This window comes from Schistocerca serialis, chromosome 9, assembly GCF_023864345.2.
Source record: "Schistocerca serialis cubense isolate TAMUIC-IGC-003099 chromosome 9, iqSchSeri2.2, whole genome shotgun sequence".
NCBI lineage: Eukaryota > Metazoa > Arthropoda > Insecta > Orthoptera > Acrididae > Schistocerca > Schistocerca serialis.
Window position 1 is genome coordinate 474,018,706 of NC_064646.1, and position 20,928 is coordinate 474,039,633.

General features: G+C 39.6%; 1 protein-coding gene across 1 annotated transcript in view; it reads left to right on the plus strand.

The window, feature by feature from the left end:
* The window catches only part of LOC126418797 (sorting and assembly machinery component 50 homolog B), a 115,781-nt gene that overhangs the window by 81,458 nt on the left and 13,395 nt on the right, over window positions 1–20,928 (plus strand). Inside the window, exons 7-8 of the mRNA XM_050085731.1 lie at window positions 14,945–15,214; window positions 17,852–18,013. Coding sequence (XP_049941688.1) covers window positions 14,945–15,214; window positions 17,852–18,013 — 432 coding nt within the window. The remainder of the gene's footprint in view (window positions 1–14,944; window positions 15,215–17,851; window positions 18,014–20,928) is intronic.

Genomic DNA, 20,928 nt, shown 5'->3' on the forward strand with positions numbered 1-20,928 from the left:
ACCACGGTTTTGGAAGCAGACACTATTAAGATGGCGGCGTGTTTTGATGTTATGGATGGCATTGAGGAAGATTTGTTATACCTTGACCATTTAAATCGTGACCGAAATCGTGTTGGAGTGATTGTGGAAAGGGGAAACCCTTTTGAAGATTATGGTGACAGGAAGTTTGAAGAGAGATTTCGTCTGTCAAAAGAAACAGTGTGGTGGTTATCAAATTAATGATAGGTTAGAATTTCCTACTGATCGGAATAACCCTGTTTCTCCGATAAACAGACTTTTGATTACTTTAAGGGCATATGCAACAGGTTTATTCAACAATCTTATTGGGGACAACAGTAATATACATCGTACAACAGCACAATGAATCATCAGTGATGTATCAGACATCATAGCATCACTGTCTCCTCGCTTTATAAAATTTCCAACAAGAGAAGAAGTGCGATCTGTGATGTATGGTTTTAGTCAGTTGGACCAATTTCCTGGCGTTCTTGGTACCTTGGATTGTACCCATATAAGAATTCAGTCTCCTGGAGGACATAATGCTGAACTTTTCCGCAGTAGGAAATCATATTTTTCCTTTAACTGTCAAACCATTAGTGATCACAATTTGTTAGTAAGTGATATTGTCGCTCGATGGCCGGGCTCTGTGCGCGACAGTACCATATTTCTCAACTGCGCTCACAGAGCTCAATTTGAAAACGGAGAAATACCACAAGGTCACTTATTGGGAGATAGTGGTTATGCATGTAAATCCTACTTGTTAACTCCACTTCTAAATCCGCAAAATGAAGCAGAGCATCGGTATAACAGGTCTCATATTAAAACTAGAAACACTGTTGAGAGAAAATACGGCATGTGGAAGAGAAGATTTCCCATATTATCTGTAGGAATAAGATGTAATCCACAGGAAGCAATGTCAATCATTGTGGGTACAGCTGTCTTGCATAATATTGCGAGGAGTACAAGCAGTGATGAACCACCATAAGATCCTGAAATTTCTCGACTTTTAAATCAGTTACGTGATGAGAGAGGCCCCAACATTGAAGACAACGAAGAAGTGCTACCTGGACAGCAGATGTATCGTGATGATACATTACCTGGAAGAGCAGTTCGCCGTGCTATAATTAATGAACATTTCCGATAATCTAACATAAATTCAGACATTGTTCGTAATGAAAAATTATGATTATAGTTATGGGATTTCGCCGTATTTTCAATTTTTCAGATTATTTCAGCATGTAATCTATTTTGTTTCTGCTGTCTAGCGAACATAAAAGTACTCACTGAACTGGGTGTGTGATGCGAAATTTGAGGTTTTGTTGTGCCAGGGACAGGATGTGCTGCCTACAGACTATTACCCAGCTGCTGCTTTTCTGAGATATTTTTTTAGTGTGGAACTGTTGCTAATTCATTATTAAAGATATATTTCTTGCATCACATTGGTTGTGAAAGCAATGCAGTACTCTGTTATTTATATACATGTTCAGTTTCTGGTTATGTACTTAAATTTGAGAACAAATGACACCATTACATTTAGAGAGTGTGAGAGTAAAAGCGAGTGGAATAAAATATCCATTATATTTCTGTATTATGTTCACTATAGATCCTAAACATCTCTTAAATTTTCTACTGTAACATCAAATATGTGAATGTCCAACAGTTTTGCAATATTAAAAGAGCACATTCTTTATTATTAGAACATTACAGTTTAGAGATTATTTTACTGCACTTCTCCTCATTATTAATGCAGTCTTATCACCTAGATAAGCTTAAAATTGTGAATATGCAGTACACACATGGGCACAAAATAATCATTTGTGTAATAACATAAAGTGTCAGATTGGGATCGTTTATTTGTTAAATTGTTTCCATATTAATCACTACTCTTTATTTACAATATGATTTTCTTAAACATAAGTGTGTGTGGCGATAAGGTTGTGCAAAGAATTGAATTACGTTGTTAATTCTAGTCAGTCATGCGTGTAGCAGCACTTTACACAATATTATGCACAACTGTAAGGCATTAAAAAAAATACATGAAATTGAAGACAAATTTGTGTTTAGAAATTGCCACCAAAAAAAAGTTCTCATTGCTACAAAAGGCAATGGAATGTTGTCAGCAATGTCTAATACTTTGGTGATCAGTGCAAGAGCAATAATTAGTTAAGGAGTGTGCTACTTCGGAAGATATGAAAGCAGAACTGTAATGCTGTGGGTTGACAGTACGAAGTGTCATACTTTAAGTTATTGCTGAGGGAAACTCCCTCCCTCACTCTGTCACTGATATTGATAAAGTTTTTTCACATATTTAATGCTCACCTGTAGAGAAGGGAATTCCTTGTCATTGCATAGTGCCACAGAAAAATGCCTCACTACAAATACAGTTGTGGCAGAAGTTATGGGTTGCCATCACAAACATTAGCAGGTGCAGAATATTGCTAAGAAAGCCACACATGCTATGACTACTATAGCAGAAACCAGTGACCCATCATAGGAATGCATTTCTGAAAATATCTTGCTACAAATTTTGCTGTGGTAAAAGTTATGGGCTGACATTGTGAACATTAACAGGTGCAGAGTATTGCTAGAGAAGCCACACAATGCTAATCTCACTACTGTCCATATTAGCAGTGCATTATTCAATAATGCCTCTCTACAAATACTGTTATGATAAATGCTACAGGTTTCCACCACACACATTACCAAGTGGTGTGGTTAGGAAAGCCACATATGCTATGCTTACTTTTGCAGAAAAGAGAACCCACCACAGCAATGTATTTCTCAACATGCCTCACTTCAAATTGTATTGTCATAAAAGATATAGGCTCCCATTATAAACATTACCTGGTGCAGAGTATTGCACGGAAAATGGCACACACAAAATTATGATTTGGAGCACTTTTCCTCATATTCTGGTACAAACAATGCAAAACATGATAACATTGGGCCTCATGTAAATAACTGTTACAGCACATATGTTCATTCCAAAGTTAGAGTAACAAGGATGCTTTATTACTATTATTTTGTTTCATTAACAGTCTACCTCATTGTTAAGTCATTTAAGTAGAAATTGGCACCTGATGCCATGGCTGCAGGCCTGCAACTGACATGTATCTTACGTGTGTAAACTGCAGTGTTGCTAATCTGTTTTTATATATGAAGTAATTGTAATTTTAAGTGATTGGATGAAACTTAGTCCAGACCAAATAAGCTGTAAGCAGATATTAGACAGACACCAACTAGGATAGAAGCAGTATCACTAACAGGACAAACACAGAGAAACAATTTGAACCGAGGGACAACTTTAATACATTAGACAAAATACAACATAGCACAAAAAATTAAAAAAATTCACTGTCACAGGAAAAAAAAAGTCACGTGTCACTGGCATTTTTCTTCTTCCAGTACTTCAGTTTTTCTTTCAGGGCCAGAATCTTTAAATTTTTTATCCTCAGCTCCTTTTGGTGCTCTGCCTTCATCATGAGTAATTGGGCCTTCAGTAGTTCCACTCTCTTCTTGCACACATTGTCAATCACTGTTCCCGAACCTGATGGCCTTGGTTTTGCAGGCATCCTGCGACAATTCCATGTATTTTTTGGCGTGCAAATGTTTTTATTCGGTTGATCAGGAGACTGTGAAACAGATTGCAACTGGGTGACATCCGCCAGAACATTATTTGGTGTCTCTTTACTTAATAATACGACAGGTGTGTGGGAAGTGCTAGGTTGTGTGCACTCTGCTAACTCGACAACTGAAGCAGGTGGCGTATTCTCACTGCACTGCACTTCACTGCTCTCCATGTTGACAACATCCACAATCATGCTGAACTGTGCATCGGAATCATATGCATTTGTTAACGGTTTCATTGAGGAACCAACAATTTCTAATAGTTTAGCCCGATCATGGATCGTGGTTTTTTGTGTAGGCTTCCCCACACCTGTTTTATACACTTCCACCTTTTCTTCTGCAAGGTCTTTTCGAAGTCTTCTTTTCATATTTTCATAACAGGTTTTCAGCCTGTCACAGGATCTTTTTGTCACACCTGAAATTAAATAAATGTAGTTTGTAGTACCATAAATTAATTCTTATATTATTTGCATTCATAAGTCCATTTTGCATTCTGAGGCTCTTAACTTATAACTGCAATAAGCATCTAAGATCTGTATATGGCATTTGTTTACATATCAGTTCATTAAAAAGAAAGTGGTATAGGCATATATGAAGAATACGGCACAGGGCTAAGTGAGAAACGTATGTTCACAATTTTCAACATAAAAGCTTCCGTTAGTCACATAATATTTAGTTAACAGTAGCATGGCATTGGATTTTAAATTTAAAACTAACAAAACAATTCCAACCGTAAATGTGCATAGTCCTATCATGTATTTCAGTGGTACGCCAATAACACTTTTAAATTTCAAACTAAAAGCCAGTGTGTCCCATATCCTACGCTTACGATGAACCTAGAAAAGTTATTTATTTATGAGTAAACTTACCAGGAGTAGAATTAAACTGCGCCTCCACATGGGACCACATTGCCTGTTTTTCTTTTAAGCTGCAGCCGTCGGTTTTCTTATTTTCAAGAACGGATGCATTTGCACCCACCAGTTCAAGAAGTACATCTATCTCGTACTTCGAGAAATTCGGTGTTCTTCTTTTATTCTCCATTATTCTCCAAAAAAGAAACCAACAGATCAGAAATAGGTACCGAGGTACGTAAACACACTTCTGCTTGTCGACGGAAAAAACAGCAAAGATAGAACGTGGCACCAGCGATTATCTGTGCAATTTCTTGTTTAATAACATCTTTGCGTTGCCAGGACACTTTCCATTGCAATGTAGAGAGTTAACCGCGGTCAAATGCACAGTTGGCTGACGACGGTTTGCTGACCAGCGATTAGCGTTGGTGCACTGCAGAAACATTTTAAACGCGATTTACTTTTAACCATGATCACGGGACCTTGGTTATCATGCTTTTTGACCGGGGTTGGTGCACTCGGCCAAGGGTGTTGTACCGATCCCCCTAACCAACAAGTTTGAGGTGCTGTCTCTCACTGAAACTGAAACTGACCCAGTGGGACTCATTTCCCCTGTTTTGGGGAAACCTGTTGTGTCTGGTGTCAAGAGGAGGCAAACACGAAGGGGTAGGGGTTAACTAATTGTCGGCAGTTCAAGTGTATGGCAAATGGTGACACCTTCAGGGAAATGCAACAAGGGACAGGAAAGGACACACAGTGCATTCTGAATATATGCCTGGGGGCCTCATTTGACGTGTTGCAGAGGCTATCCCAGCAGCCATTGAGGGAACAGGGCGTACAATCAACTGCAGATTGTGACACACATTGGAACAAATACTTGGGTCATTCCAATGACTGGCAGAGAAGACCAGCCTTGCACATGGAGTTTCAACAAAGCTCACAATTTGCAGCATTGTCTCCAGAACTGATCATGGCCTTTTGCTTAAGAGCTGAGTGGAAGTACTGAATGAGACATTTTGAAAGTTCTGTGACAAGCTAGGCTGCGACTTCCTGGACTTCTATCATGGCGTTGAGAACCGTAGGGTCCCCCTAAATGGGTTGTGTGTGCCCTACACATCAGAGGCTGCTACTCAGGTAGCTGACTGTGTATGGGGTGCACACAAGGGCTTTCTGGTTTAGGCAACTGCCCATCCAATCCAGATAACAATAGGTGTAGGAAACCCAGAAGTATCGATGTAACACTGAAAGAAATGCCTCCCGCAGATGAGAGTATTAAAATCCTAATAGTAAACTGCCGAACCATTCGCAATGAAGTGCCAGAGTTTGAAATGTCATGAAAAGCAGTGAATCTCACATAATAGCTGGTTGAAACTGGAAATTGATATCAGTGAGATTTTTGGGGAAAATTAAAGTGTATATTGAAAGGATAGGTAAACGGGAAATGGAAGTGGTGTATTTGTAATCCACTGAGGTAGAAATTGAAGCTGCATGTACGGCTGTTTGCGCAAGACTCAGCATCGGGGGTGGGCATAAAATGATGATTGGATCCTTCTACTGCTCACCAGATTCATCTCCTCATGTAAGCGAAAACTTGAGAGAGAACCTCAGTTCATTTGTACATAAGTTCCCCCATCATACTGTAATCATCAGTGGAGACAATTAATTGCAATTTTGTTAGTGCTGGGTGAGATAAGACATACTGTGAAGCTTTACTAAATGCCTTCCGTGAAAACTATCTAGAACAGATAGATGGGAACCTGTGTCATGATGGAAATATATTGGATCTAATGGCAAAAAATAGACCTGACACCTGACCCCTTTGAGGAGGTCCGCACCCAAACTGGTATCAGTGAGAATGACACAGTTCTGGCAACAGTGATTACCAAAGTATAAAGGACAACTAAAAAAATTATATCTATATATAGAGATCTCTGCCCAACCTCTTTGCCTTTACACATGTCTGCCTGTGTCTGTATATGTGCGGATGGATGTGTGTGTGTGTGTGTGTGTGTGTGTGTGTGTGTGTGTGTGTGTGTGTGTGTGGGGGGGGGGGGGGGGCGCACGCGCGAGTGTATACTTGTCCTTTTTTCCCCCTAAGGTAAGTCTTTTCGCTTCCGGGGGTTGGAACGACTCCTTACCCGCTCCCTTAAAACCCACATCCTTTCGTCTTTCCCTCTCCTTCCCTCTTTCCTGATGAAGCTTGATATTTGTGTGTTTTTTATTGTCTCCTATCAACATACCAACGCTTTCGTTTGGTAAGTTACAGCGTCTTTGTTTATAGATATATTTTTTCCACATGGAATGTTTCCCTTGGTCAGAAAATGTCTGAAACGCTTGCAGGGATGTTGCATGGCAGGTTGTACTGAGATATGAATGTTACAAAAAAATTCGATACGTTGTGCCATTTCCGAGCTATTTAGCATTGAAGTTAGCCAATCAGATCGTCGCACGCGTAAATTCAAGTTTCAGCTAACGAGACAAAGCACTCGTTGGGCAACACCTCCCCTGGCAGGCCGCTTGAATGCGAGCGCGCGACGCCCCGATTGGCTAAATTCTATGCTAAATAACTCGGAAACGGAGCAACGTATCGAATTTCTTTCTTAACATTTATGTCTCAGTACAACCTGCCCTGTAACATCCCTACAAGCATTTAACACATTTTCTGACCATCCTGTATATAGTGGTGGATGGTGGTGGTGGTAGTAGTAGTAGTAGTAGTAGTAGTAGTAGTCCTTTCCAGAAGGTAGCTGGTAAATGCTTGCGTTGTCTTAAAACTCATTATAAATTCTATAAACAATTTTCCATTAAAAATAGTTTCGAACTTATCAATAAAATCAGAAATACACCAATGACTGATGAAATGATATTTGTTTCTCTGGATGTCGTCAACTTATACACAATAATATCTATTGATAAAACTGTTAAAGTCATTCAGCATAATTTAATGGAACAAAACAAGCTTTCTGTGAGGGAAGTAGATCAATTCATTGGGCTACTTACCATAATTTTGAAATTTAACTACTTTAAATTTAATGGGGACATTTATTCCGAACAAGATGGTCTCAGTATGGGGAGCTCAATATCTGGAATGTTGCTGACAGCTTCATTAATTATCTAGAAAACAGATTCTTTTCTGAAAATCCTTCGTTGGCAGACAAAATTGTATATTACTTTAGGTACATAGATGACACACTGCTGCTAATACAGGGTAATGATGATGTCATCAACAATATAGTAGCCAAATTTAATAACTTGCATCAAACAATTAAATTTACTTGTGAGACTGATACAAATAAATCTTATTACTTCGCTAGATCTATCAATTCGGAATGAAAATTGTAGGCACACATTTGGTATCTTTCGCAGAGAGACTTGTACTGATGGCATTGTGCATTTCACTTCAAACCATCCAGTTCAACATAAAATGGCGTTTTTCAATTTTGCTATCAATCGGTTGTTCAGAATTCTGTTGTCAAAAGACGAACACGATGATGAAATGGCAACAATAAGGCACATTGCAAAAGTGAATAACTATTCACATGATTTTTTAGGTACAATATATATAAGAACATAGCCAATAAATACAAAAATAGGATGACTCTTTACAATAATATGGCTTCTAAAGAAAATACTAAGTTTGTTAGTTTACCTTACTATGGTGAAATGAGTACTAAGATTGCAACTATCCTTAGAAAGTACAATGTGAAAGTGTCTTTTGGAACCAAAAATAACTTAGGATGTATTTTGCAACACTATGTAGATGCAAAGAACATATTTCATGCTTCTGGAGTTTATAAAATTGATTGCATAGACTGAAGGGCTGTTTATGTTGGCCAAACAGGAAGGAGGCTGGAAATAAGGTTTTGGGGAACAGGTCGCGTTGGTAAGAAAAGATACCACAGAGAAATCGGGTATGTCTGCCTGTTTACTTACAACAAACATAAGGTGCTGACTTTGACATCTAATGTGAGGTTGCTGCATAAATGCGAGAAGGGCAGGTTCCTTGAGCTCCTAGAAGAGCTGGAGATCTTCTGCCATCACAAGAATGCAAACAGCAACCTGATTTTTTTTATAGTGACCTGATCATTACACTGTTTTGGGAAAATACACTGTTCTGGGAATTGTTTGAAAACTTGTTGCTAGGAAGTAATGTAAGGTTTGACCCAGGGGGAAGGAAGTAGCTCCTGCCATCTTGCCAATATGTAGCAGCCATTAGCATAATACTGTATGAGTATGATGGTTATAACATTGAACCTACAGAGCTTTCTGCATGGTACATTAGCTCAGATGCATGTACATTGTTAATAACAGCAATTCAGCGTATTGGTTTTATTGTATTTATAAGAAAACTCAGTTTGAAGTGGCAAAGAGATTAGTACCCTCTACATCTGTAAAGGGATAGCAAAGTTACACCAACCATCTGTCTGGCTGACATTTGGTGCCATCTATGAACTATTTAGTAAATAAGAGGAACAATATACCTGTTATGATGTTCAAATAAAGGGAGAAAAATAATACAAAGATAAAAACATTTAAATCAAATCAACTCAAATAGTTGCATATAGCATGTCCCTTTAAGTTTTACCCATCTGACATTACTTAGATGTTTAAAGAACAAACAAACTGACTCACAAGGAGTGAACCTGGAAATTTTTTTACATATATTTTCTATATTTAATGGCAAACATGAAATAAGTCGGACAGCAATGCAAAGAATTTATACTTACGTTTTATTTTATCTAATTCCCATGTAAATTTGAAGTGTTTTACTTCCCTTTAATATTATATATGTAGTTCATATAGAGGGCACCATACAACCAACCAATGTGTTCTCCACACAGCCTACCTTCTTTATACAGTAGTATTCAAAGAACTGTGACTGATGCCCGAACAACAGGGACTTACATGCATTGAGAATATAAAATAGTGGTATGTAATATACAAGCCATATAAGTTATGCCATTAGTTGTATCTTTTTCTTATATCATCTGACTATGCGCTTCTTGTATTTTTAGCCTTGAGAATGGCTAGCTACTAGCTGAAATCTAAAAAAGGATGACTGATTGCTGCACTCTATAATTTATGTGTCACATAACAGTCGCTGAGTGCACCCACTTTCCGAATGGAAGGTAACCTCACTTATTTATGGGTCATCTGGAGGAATGTTTCCTATCCATTCAACACCTAAGATTCCTTGTCTAGTTCAGATTTATTGAAGACAGTTTTATGATCTAGGCTCGTGGTGTGTCTCCTTCCTCCATAACCTCAATGCCTACTCGAAATCCACTTCATCTGGCCTTCTCAACTTAATGAGCAACCTTCGTATATGTTGATTTCCTCAAAAACACCAACTGCCTACAGTATTTCCACTCTAACAGCTGTCACCTATTCCATCTCAGAAAGTCTCTTCCATGCAGCCTCTCCACCCAGGGACGCCACATGTGCAGCGATAGGCAGGTGTCGAAATATTCTGATAATCTTACCAGAGCTTTTATCGACGGACAGTATCCTGCTCAGCTCATCTCACGAGCCATCTCGTCCTCTGTGAACCAGCCACCAAAGAGCGCTGCTCCGATCACCCAGCATCACTCTTGTCTTGAGAAACTCAACATCATCCTTCACCAGGACTTCAACTACATCTCATCGTGCCCAGAGATGAAGGATATCATTCTCAAAATGTCACCCACATCAGTGAAAGTATGCTGCCCACACAACTTGACATCGTATCCTTGTTCATCCCTATTACAATCGTGTTCCTAACTGTGCTCCCCATGGGTAGTGGCAGCTGGTGATCACGTATTAATGTGCTACAGGACACTTCTAGTATTGCACTAAAATCATGCCATTTCTCTTCAAATACAAGCTGGAACTTGCACAAAAATTATGCCATTTCTCTTCAAATGTGAACCGGAAATCACACTAAAATTACACCAGTTCTCTTTGAATGTGTGCTAGTATGCAAATATAATGCATGAAAACAAGTTTTGTAGTGCTCTCTACTCAATAACACGAAACCACTGTGAGGTGCTGAAACAATGGTCAACCACACTAGTCAACTCAGAGAAGGAATGCAGCTGCCTGTTTTAGACTGCCCATGCTCTGCTGTGACGTCATCCCTGCTGGCACTGATGGTGCTAAGTTGCTCACAGCAGTAGGTCAGTATTTTTCTTTGAACACTCCATGTAAAGTATTAAGCAAGCATAGAGTATGAGGGATTTTAAAGCACCACTTGGCATAATGATTCTGTGGCTGAGTGGTTTAGCATATAGAGCAGCAATTCATTGACTCCGGTTCAAATGCCGCTCCTACCAACATTTATTTTATTTTATTTTATTCCTTTCAGTGTTAAACAATTCATTATAAAATTTGACCCTTCAACTGGTGCAGATCTGCTCTCTGCATTCTGTGCTGAGAACAGCTTTGTTGTTGCTGTACTGCTTGCATAGTTCTGCTATCTATGCAGAGAGATGGCGTTTCAGCTGCTATGAAATACTTCCTATCTGATTTTAAGAAAATTATTTACTGAAGCAACTTGATGTATGCACATCGTAGAGTTTGATGTCATTGCTCGATAAAGATCTGAGTTTCTTTTTGTTATTCGTCATAGTTACTGTGCTGCATCAAATTAAGTAAAACATAGCATGAAATTTTAAGAGTTTGCAGAGGCAAAAACATATCATGTAAACTCTGCATATGCTTGATTTTAGCTCATACATTATTGTATACGAAATATAGATGAGATATTGAAATTTTATTTAAAATTGAGAGTACAATGCTATCTCATTTTGTTTTCGAGATATTGGTTTTTATGTCCATCAGATGATTGCATGCGACATGTCCATTTCTGTTCCTGCGCATCAGGAATTGTGTGGTCGTAACGACCATAATATTTCATGAATAGTTCAATAACTCAAGGAGGTTTGGGTTGAACATCCCGTGCACGTCGAGGTTGTTAGAGACAGAGTACAAGCTTGGATGATGTTATGAATGGGGAAGGAAATGGGTCATGCACTTTTAAAGGAACCATTCCGGCACTCGCCTGGAGCAATTTAGGTAAATCACAGAAAACCTAAATCTAGATGGCTGGACACGGATTTGAACCGACGTCCTGCCGAATGAAAGTCCACTGTGCTAAACGAGGTATTTTGTAAATGATAGCATGCAAAGAGGCACTTATATTTAATGGTAAGTACTCAAAACTTTTTTATTCATGCAGATTTGGAAATAACTTGTCCATAGCATTGATTGGGTCAGAACAAGATGCGCAAACATGCCAATAAGTTCTCTAAATGTAGAGAATGAGGATGGTGGTGTAGGAGGGCACTTTGGGTGTACCCGTGAGATGTGCTCAGCTGATGCAGCTGGTAAAGACGTGGGCTGTGGCTCTGCTCTGAAATAATTTCTCTCTTTAGCAGGTAGTTTCATTAAATTGTAAACTGCATTGTGATATGAATGTATCATTCTGGAAATGGGCAGAAAAAAAAGTTTATGGGGGGGAGGGAGGGGGGGGGAGAGAGAGAGAGAGAGAGAGAGAGAGAGAGAGAGAGAGAGAGAGAGAGAGAGAGAGAGAGGGGGGGGGGAAGAGTGAGAAAGGTTTATGAAGGAAGGGGACAGAGCAGGGGGAGGGGTCGGGTGCAGAGAAGAGGGAATGCGGTGGGGGGGGGGGGGGGGATCCTTGCTAAAGTTCACAAACTGTTTATTTTTTAGAAATGAATTTCGTGTTTTGTGTGGTAATATGGAACTTGAAATATTCTTAAATATAGTTCACATATCCTGTTGTGAGGACTCTATACAGGGTGTTACAAAAAGGTTCGGCCAAACTTTCAGGAAACATTCCTCACACACAAATTAAGAAAGATGTTATGTGGACATGTGTCCAGAAACGCTTAATTTCCATGTTGGAACACATTTTATTACTTCTCTTCAAATCACATTAATCATGGAATGGAAACACACAGCAACAGAATGTACCAGCGTGACTTCAAACACTTTGTTACAGGAAATGTTCAAAATGTCCTCCGTTAGCGAGGATACATGCATCCACCCTCCGTCGCATGGAATTCCTGATGCGCTGATGCAGCCCCGGAGAATGGCGTATTGTATCACAGCCATCCACAATTCGAGCACGGAGAGTCTCTACATTTGGTACCGGGGTTGCGTAGACAAGAGCTTTCAAATGCCCCCATAAATGAAAGTCAAGAGGGTTGAGGTCAGGAGAGCGGGGAGGCCATGGAATTGGTCCGCCTCTACCAATCCAGCGGTCACTGAATCTGTTGTTGAGAAGCGTGCGAACACTTCGACTGAAATGTACAGGAGCTCCATCGTGCATGAACCACATGTTGTGTCGTTCTTGTAAAGGCACATGTTCTAGCAGCACCGGTAGAGTATCCTGTATGAAATCATGATAACGTGCTCCATTGAGCGTAGGTGGAGGAACATGGGGCCCAATCAAGACATCACCAACAATGCCTGCCCAATCGTTGACAGAAAATCTGTGTTGATGACGTGATTGCACAATTGCGTGCAGATTCTTGTCAGCCCAAAAATGTTGATTGTGAAAATTTACAATTTGATCACGTTGGAATGAAGCCTCATCCGTAAAGAGAACATTTGCACTGAAATGAGGATTGACATATTGTTGGATGAACCATTTGCAGAAGTGTACCCGTCGAGGCCAATCAGCTGCTGATAGTGCCTGCACATGCTGTACATGGTACGGAAACAACTGGTTCTCCCGTAGCACTCTCCATACAGTGACGTGGTCAACGTTACCTTGTACAGCAGCAACTTCTCTGACACTGACATTAGGGTTATCGTCAACTGCATGAAGAATTGTCTCGTCCATTGCAGGTGTCCTCGTCGTTCTAGGTCTTCCCCAGTCGCGAGTCATAGGCTGGAATGTTCCGTGCTCCCTAAGACGCCGATCAATTGCTTCGAACGTCTTCCTGTCAGGACACCTTCATTCTGGAAATCTGTCTCGATACAAACGTACCGCGCCATGGCTATTGCCCCGTGCTAATCCATACATCAAATGGGCATCTGCCAAATCCGCATTTGTAAACATTGCACTGACTGCAAAACCACATTCGTGATGAACACTAACCTGTTGATGCTATGTACTGATGTGCTTGATGCTAGTACTGTAGAGCAATGAGTCGCGTGTGAACACATGCACCGAAGTCAACATTACCTTACTTCAACTGGGCCAACTGGCAGTGAATCGAGGAAGTACAGTACATACTGACGAAACTAAAATGAGCTCCAACGTGGAAATTAAGCGTTTCTGGACACATGTCCACATAACATCTTTTCTTTATTTGTGTGTGAGGAATGTTTCCTGAAAGTTTGACCATACCTTTTTGTAACACCCTGTATTCATAGATCAGATGAAGATCTTCTGTTGAAATTGTAACATTAAGCTGACATTTAGTAGTATTATTCTTTGTGTTTTCGCAATCATTCTGCTGCAGCTGCTTTGTGTTTCCTTGGTGCCAGATATTTGTGAGCAGTGTACGTGTTGGACAATAGTAGAGTGCATTGTCCAAATAAAATTGTGCTGATGATTATAGGCCAGATGAACAGCTCAGGCAAGCCAGTTTGATCATTAGTGCTTAAAATAAGAATGAAGTCATTAGTGCTTAAAATAAGAATGAAGTGCAGAATTTTTATTACTAAAATTTACAAAAAATTGCAGAACGTATTTACATGTTGAATAGTAACGCTTCTGAATTTTCTATTCTGTTCTCAATATTATTAAGGTGTTATACGTTATGCATATTACTCGTCTGACTTTCCTGCTCTGCTAATGAACATTGCAACCTTCTGCACCTAGAGGGCACTGAATTGTAGCTTGTGATGTGGCACTTCACACTGTAACTATATGTCACTGCATAGGAGACCCTCAGAAAACTGAAAGCATGAATTTGAAGAGTTCGTTCACTCATGGAATACCCTCTCCTTCGGCATGACAGTGTCAAGCCACAGCCGGATGCTGTGACACTTGTAACAATCCGATGCCTTCCGTTTACTGTCATCGATCATCCTCTGTACGGTCCTGACTTGGCCCCTTCGGATTTTCATCTGTTTCAAAAACTTAAAGAACACCCCAGAAGATAGTGAAGAAGTTGTGCAACAGGGGTGAGACTGTGGCTCCATCAACATAATTAAACATTCTATAGTGACAGTATCAGCGAATTGGTCTCTCATTGAGAGAAATTTATTTGTTGCCAGGGTAACTGTGTTGTGAAATAAATATGTAGACATTTAGGATAAAGATGAAGAAAGTTAATAACATATGTTTTGTTTAAAAAGTTTTAAGTTTTCACATAAGAAAGTCAGTGAAATTACTTTTCAGCTTGCCCTCATATAAAATGTTTATGTATCTCTATCACTGTGTGTGTGTGTGTGTGTGTGTGTGTGTGTGTGTGTGTGTTTTAATTTTTTTTAACATTGTGTTGTTGTTACAGATACAGCATAACTTACAGTGGGAGGGTAATTACCGTGATCTATCGTGTCTCACACGAGCTGCAGCATTTGCTGTGCGAGAGCAAGCTGGTCCGACCCTCAAATCGAGCATTCGACACATTATCACTGCTGACAGACGTGACGCTCCCATATTTCCATCAAAGGGTGGACTGTTTCAGCTGACAACCGAGTTTGCAGGACTCGGTGGTAACATAGGGTTTCTGAAGAACGAGCTCATGCTGCAGGCTAATGTGCCTCTGTTGGAGGGAATAGTGAGTAATGGCAAGAGATAAAACATTATAATCAAATTCATAAACTTAAGAATGAGTCAAATCTTTAAAAGGAAGGATTTGCAAAATGAAATTAATTTCATATTTGTAACAGTATTATGGAAAGGAATATTGCTACTCACCATATAGCGGAGATGGTGAGTCGCAGATAGGCACAACAAAAACACACTCACAGTTAAAGCTTTCGGCCATTAAGGCCTTCGGCAACAAAACAAAACGCGCGCGCGCGCCCACACACACACACACACACACACACACACACACACACACACACACACACACACACTTACTCACTCTTACTCACTCTGCAGCGTGGTTTCAGCACTTGGTAATGAAAAGGGTTCCTGAACAGTTTAATGAGAAGAGATAATAACAAATATTTTCTTCAAAGCAAAGAGACATAGGGCAGGGCCTGAGAACACATTGGGAGGCCATCTTTGTAATTTTATGTCCTTTTATTTTCATTCATGGTCAAGGATAAACCTTATCTGTGGATATTGGAAGCTAGTATTTTATTTGCTCAGCCAGACATTTATGACATTAATAGTTTCATATGCCCTGTTTGATATTGTTAATTCTGAGATTTCTTCATGGACAAAAATGTACATAGTATGTTACAGTCTCTCTCAAGCAGGTTTGCAGTCAGTAGCAGAACAAATGGTGCAGTGATTAGGGCACTGGACATATTTCCTGGAGCTGTATTATTTTACTCCATCGCCAGCCATTCCAATTTAAATTTTCAGTAGTTACTGTAAATAACTGCAGTGTATTGTTGATGTGTATTCTCAGCTACAGATTGTAGTTTGTTCTGTTTTTGTCCTTGTTTAGCTGACCTTGTGCTGTATATATAATGTTCTTGACAAAAAGTTAAAACTTTATTTCCCTTCCATCATATTTATGAAAAATGAGAAACAGGTCAAATCAATGCAAGGGTAAATTGTCATAATCACTCTAATATTGTCTATCTAAAGGATTGGAGAAGCGATTGTGAAGGTAACCATTAACACTATGTAGTATGCATCACACAAGTATGAGAAATGTAATCCACAGGCAGGAGTTGAGTTCCCATCATTTGGCTGTCTTTGTTCAACCCTTCATACAGCCACACTCAAAAAGCACAAAGTAATCATAAAATTAAAATATAATAAAAATATTCAGACATAAAGTTCACATCTTACTTTAAAATCAGCAATACCTGATTGTTTCGCTTTGCCATCTTATTGCCCATTCACTGAAGTGCTCCTTTCCTATAGTGATAACATGGGCCACATCTGCTTCAAGTCACAATAGCTGCATTGTCATGCACTAGCTAGTTCTTTAAACACGTAAGCTGCCCAACTGACAGCACTGGGCCATTAGCAGCCCCATAGTATTCCAAGGAACATGTAGAAAGAACAAACCAATGGTATCTATGCAAACTGCTCATGCATGGTGGATTACTGCTAACCTCAAAAAAGACCTATAACCTGTAGAAAAAAGCGTTACTGCTCTTTCCTGTTTTTATATTAAGCACATTATCAAATCTATCTCAGTGAGTTGTGGGGGAGAGCAGTAATGCTTTCTTTCACGGATTTATGGTTTGTTCTTGAGGGAATCAGTAATGTACATGAACATTTGGCATAGATACTGTTGGTTTGTTGTTTCTTCATGTTCCCTGTAATGGAATGCTATGGAATGGCTGTTGGCTCAGTTCACTCAGTGAAAGCCATACACTTGATTGTAGTGCACAGAAAGGTGGGGGGAAAGGTGACTGTTTTGACATGAAGCAGATGTGGCTGGTGTTATCACTACAGGAAAGAAGCACTCCGGTGACTGGATGGTAGTATAGAGAAGTGAAACAGACAATCAGGCATTGCTGAATTTAAAGTGAGATGTTGACTTTATGTCCAAGTATTTATATTATGCCTTTATTTTATGACTACTTTGTGATTTTTACCTGTAAGTGTGTGTGTGTGTGTGTGTGTGTGTGTGTGTGTGTGTGTGTGTGTGTGGGGGCGCGCGCGCCCATCACTGCCACAAAAAGAGGGTTTAATGGGCTTTACCATATGAAAAAGGGAACCTAACACAGACTACAAAAATTCTCAGTTTTTAAAACAATTTTAAAAGTTGAATTAAGAATAAGAGTAAGAATAAGAATCTTTATTAGCCGTTAAGTATTCGTGAAATCTTCTCGGGTGATCAGCCGAGTAAAGGCGTCGTCTTCTCGCAACGTTTCGAAGGGTTTCGTACCCATCATCTTCTTCGCTTGAAGATGATGGGTACGAAACCCTTCGAAACGTTGCAAGAAGACGACGCCTTTACTCGGCTGATCACCCGAGAAGATTTCACGAATGGAATACGCCGAGAAAGTCTCAAATCACAGCCGTTAAGTATTTTCTCATACAATGGGCTTTGTCAACAAGTTCAATTACAGTATAAAGATGGTGAATTATAGCATAATCATAATACAAAAATAGGTTTAATTGGATATAAATGTGTAGGACTTAATTTCTGCAGTATTATATTTAATATTCAGATTTTTTCCCATTAAATTTAGTAATTATTAAATTTTTCAGTTCTATAAATAATGGATGTGTTAAGTAAAAAGATAATGACCATTCTCTTGTTTTGTGTTGTTAGGTTATTCAGGGTGGAGTTCAAGGTGGACTGCTGACACACTTAGCTGGAGATAAGCAAGTGAACATCTGTGACCGGTTTTTCCTCGGTGGACCACTCAATTTAAGAGGGTTTGAGCTTAGAGGAGCCGGTCCTCACTCTGATGGGAATGCCCTTGGTGCTGATGTGAGTTGTCAGACATTATTATTATTATTATTATTATTATTATTATTATTTTAAGCAATAGCTATGAAAGAGCGACAAAAAATTTTGAAGTGGTAACGCTGTAGGTGTCCTTCTGCATTAAATATTGAAATTTTAGGTCACACCATGTGTGTGTTGCTAACGAAAATTTTTCAGTTGTGGCTTTATGCAAGTTTTGGAAAATGTAGATGAAAGTCAATGCTGTAGATGGCATTCTGAACAATGAAACACACACACACACTCACACACACACACACACACACACACAGTGTTTTGACAATGGAAGTACAATTAAATGTGTCAACAAGAGAAATGTGGTCGTTACTCATAAATGGGGATGCTTCTTCAAATGAGAAAAGGTTGACAACTCGCACAAAAATGAACTGCCAATTCTGTTGGAATTTTGGTTGAATCTCTGTAACCCATCATATTTTTAACACTGAACGACTATAATGGAAACTTACCAAAGGATTTTATCCCTTCTCTTGATCTGAGCAGTATTCTTTCATGCCGAATTATAGGCACATGCCGGATGCTGGTTACTCACCTATGGCTTGCCAAACTGACAGTGTGTGATTGTGAATAAAATAGTTCTTACTGAGAAAAATAAACAATTACCTATGGCTTGCCAAACTGACGGTGTGTGATTGTGAATAAAATAGTTCTTACTGAGAAAAATAAACAATTGATCTATCGCACAACCCAATGCTCAGTGTATTGTCAGCAGTGGAGGATAATGCGAGTGACAGGAATGCAGAAGCTAACCATGTGTGCCTTGTGAGCTGGAGTTCGAAAAACAGTCATGAAAGTAGATCTGCCTTTGTCAGCAGGACATTTCAACAAATTAAATATATCTAACCACCACACCCTTTTAGGATATTCCTACTTCTATGATAATACTGACAATTTTTTTTCATTTGTATAATTAGTTTATTAGTGCTGGTAATATGCACACAACAATTGAAATGCTTTTTCTCATTGTGGCGAGCCAATTAAAACATTGCTATTTGTGACTGCTTTTCGGCTGTTTCTATCTTGCAGTAAAATGTGATGTCCACATGTACATAGTATAATGTCTCTTACTACATCCATATCCAAGTAAAGATAGTGAAACTTATGTACTTCATTGGACACTTTTTACCAGAAGCACAAACAGGTCATATCTGTGGAAATTACGCATTTTCAACTTTTTGCAATGGATTGTAGAGATATGTCAGCATAACAGGCAGCAAGTAGATAACCTTGTTTTACTTTCCTGCTTTGCTCCTACTCCTAAATCACGATTTTATAATATTCCTCAGTTCCTTATTCACTGCCCTCACGATGAATTGTCTGTCCCTTCTTACGATCTGAAAACATTGTGGAGGCAGAAGATATAATGCCAATGGCTAATGGCCCACCAAATACTGAACTGAGCGTTGTTCTTGACGAAAGAAGAAACAAAACCAAAGAACTGTACAGATATTTGTAACTGAAAACTATTATGTTCTAACTAAAATAGGTGGAGCACTTAAATGGCGAAAAACGAAACAGTACTCAGTGATAATGAAATTCAGTATACCATAAGGCTATATTTTTCCGACGGGCAATACTTCCACTGCCCATATGTGCCATGCCGAAGTGAGCATATGGCAGGATTGTCATCCCGCTCCCCTCCTCACCCCTCCCGCAGTGCTCATGTGGCACGCGGCACGAGAAACTGTGCCTCAACCACAACGCCATGCGACCCTGCGCAGGCGTGTGTCTCGTCCCAATTTGCGTGGTCCCATTTGAACCTGTGAAGTTAAAAGAACATGCACTGTGGTGCGTCGCACCACACATGCTATACGCATCTCAATTTGCGCGTAGCCTTAAGGATTCTCCTCAGTACAAGTATCTTCCCACAATGTTTGGCTTCCTAAATTGTGTTCCCCATCCTCTCCAGATGCGAATCTGTCGAGAATCACTCTCCAGACCAAATTAGGACTCATCTGTGAAAAAGATCATTGGCTCACTGTTTCAACATGCAGGTTGCATGTTGACGACTCCTCTCTAGATGTTTCCTCCTGTGAAGGCTCGTCAGAGGTACACACACCACAGGTCTCTGACAATAAAAGCCATTCTGCTGAAGCCTTCTGTACACCGTTTGCCTCAGTACAACACGTCCAGTTGATGCTAGTTGCTGTGTAGTACTAAGGTGGTACCATAGTGCCCTTACAGTCAAATAAAGACGCCTTTTTATGGTGTCACCTGTGGTCAGCCCTGCCCTGATCTCGGGATACAGTTTTGGTCTCTATAAACTGTCACCACATCCGGGAAACAACAGAATGATTCACATTAATCCATCGGGCCACATAATTTTGTGACTGTTCTGTTTCCATTTTTCCGGTGGCCCTCCATTGCAGAGAATTGTTAGGCATCTTCTCTGCACTGTATGTTACTGTGTACACTACAGTTGTGCATATGGGACTGCCCAGCGAACACTATCCCATTTGATAGGTGGCTGGTGTCTTCTTCATTGGCATGGTTGTCCGTTGATCGGGATGCCAACTTCCATCCAGAACACAATTGTATGGACATCTGCTGACAGTTTGTATGTTTATATCATGGATGAGAGACAGTATGGTGAAACAGCAGTTTGTTGCTGTAACACGTAGTGTGCAGCTAACATAATGTTATGGCACTTGGAGGAAATGCGAAAGTGCAGCAAGCGTAATATTACGTTGTATCAGTTACAATAATTATCCGTGGCATGGGAAGTATATTTATGACTCCTGCTAAGTGTTTGTGGTCTACAGACATTGTAGCCTCTGCTGTGACCGATAGATGGCAGTAGTGGATTCACTGGAAAAATTCTTCCTTACTGAAACCTATGTTATTGCTGTTTACTTCGTAGGCTTTACCTGAAGTTTGAGTTC